The sequence below is a fragment of the Oryzias melastigma genome, linkage group LG21 (assembly GCF_002922805.2).
Source record: "Oryzias melastigma strain HK-1 linkage group LG21, ASM292280v2, whole genome shotgun sequence".
In the NCBI taxonomy this organism is placed as follows: domain Eukaryota; kingdom Metazoa; phylum Chordata; class Actinopteri; order Beloniformes; family Adrianichthyidae; genus Oryzias; species Oryzias melastigma.
The window spans coordinates 18,006,055-18,007,799 of record NC_050532.1 but is presented as its reverse complement, the minus strand read 5'-3'; the positions used below and the strand labels follow the sequence as shown (position 1 = coordinate 18,007,799).

The window sequence follows — 1,745 nt, the reverse complement described above, 5'->3', positions numbered from 1 at the left end:
AAAAAACATGGTTGGAGCTGAGGAATGAGAAGACGCATCCAAAAAATACAAATACAGTTCACATTATCTACTTTTAACGTCATTGCAGGAAAAGATGAGACTAACATCCATTTCTACTCACCAAACTGATTATTATTGAATAGCTGATGTCAATCTATCTTTGTTTGTGTCATTACTAGGAAAAAATGACATTTTTGGAGAAATGATCCATCTTTATGCCAAGCCGGGGAAGTCGAACGCCGACGTGCGAGCTCTGAGTTACTGTGACCTTTGCACCATTCAGAGGGAGGAGCTTCTGGAGGTGCTGGACATGTACCCAGAATTTGCAGACTATTTCTTCAACAACCTGGAGCTGACGTTCAACCTTAGAGATGAACCGACAAAGGTAAACATAACAGCATGATGGGTGCTACTATTATATTAACTTTGTTTTGGATTTCAACTTGAAATATGACACCAATTTCATTCAGAGATAAATTCTGAATTTTGCAGCCCTGTGATGATGAAGGATGTGATCCAGATGGCGAGGCCAATAAACCCATAAAAAGAAGAATCTCTTTCACGCCAGGTTTACCCAAAGGTCAGTGAGGACTTTCCTGCTGTACTGCTCAGTGTGTTTTGTTTTTTGGTACTTTAATGGTCAGTAAACTACCAAAATATACATATTTTTATGGATAATAGAAATGGAGGAAGGTGATCCAAAGAGAAGAAGTTCTAGCTCATGTTTAAAGAGAAGTTCGGTGGTCCTGGGTTCTTCATCACTCAGTGTTCCAGCCCTGGACTCGGAGCTGACTCAAAAAGATGGCTTGGAGATAACACCATCTGTTGAAGGTAATTATTATGAATAATAGCTTTTTTAAATCATATCAACACATTTCCAGCCATCCTGATGTAGAAAGAGGCTTAATACTTTAGTCTGGCTCAAACCACTAGAACCTAAAACCTTAGATTTACGCTTTGGGACTTGCAAAAGGGACTAAGTAGAATTTCTGCTTTTTCATAAACAAAAATAAAGCAGCATTACAATGTATCATTTAATATAGCTGCAGTTGACTCAAAAAAAAAATCCACCAAAACTTATAGCAATTGTTATTTCCAAAACTATTGTTAGCTTAAAATTTAAACTATAAATATTTTACTTATCTGTTGCTAACCTGCTTTCATTTACTTTATAACACCTGTAATATGTTAAAAACATCCAAAACACTATTTTTATCAGAGTGGGTCTTTTAGGAAGCCCTAAAAATGACGTGGAATTTCCTCTGAGACGTGTTCCAAACAGCTCCAACAGACCTTCTTGCTGTGAACCAGCAGCCACAACAACCTCTTTCTGCTTGACTTATTGATTGATTTATATAGATAATCTATTGTGCTTGCGCCATTTCCACACAGCAGCCCGATATATATTTAAAATGGACAATTAACTGTTCAAATCTCTGTTTAAAAGCTCCACAGTGACCAATCACAGAAGAATAAATGGAAAACAAAAGTGTGTCTAACAGAGATAACAGTGTAAACAATCCCTGGTGTATTGAAGACTATAAAGATACAGCAAGGAAGATTTTTTTTTCTCTACACATCCTGCTGAGATTAATTATGGTCTATTTTCTTTATCACTATCTTGTAACATTTTTAAGTTCTAACCCAGTCAGATTAAAAGGCATGTGTGTTGATCATGTTCTTCCAGATCTGCAGAGTGATAAATGGGCCTGCAAGAAACCTGCAGACTACCTGGATGAGTCGGC

General features: G+C 37.0%; 1 protein-coding gene and 1 long non-coding RNA gene across 2 annotated transcripts in view; one reads left to right on the top strand and one right to left on the bottom strand.

Moving 5' to 3' along the window:
• The window catches only part of LOC112154930, a 29,084-nt gene that overhangs the window by 2,824 nt on the left and 24,515 nt on the right, over positions 1-1,745 (bottom strand). The window lies entirely within an intron of this gene.
• The window catches only part of LOC112154927 (potassium voltage-gated channel subfamily H member 7), a gene marked incomplete at its 3' end in the record, with an annotated part of 45,144 nt that overhangs the window by 38,210 nt on the left and 5,189 nt on the right, over positions 1-1,745 (top strand). The window contains 4 exon segments of the mRNA XM_024286190.2: positions 180-385; positions 493-580; positions 682-831; positions 1,688-1,745. Coding sequence (XP_024141958.1) covers positions 180-385; positions 493-580; positions 682-831; positions 1,688-1,745 — 502 coding nt within the window.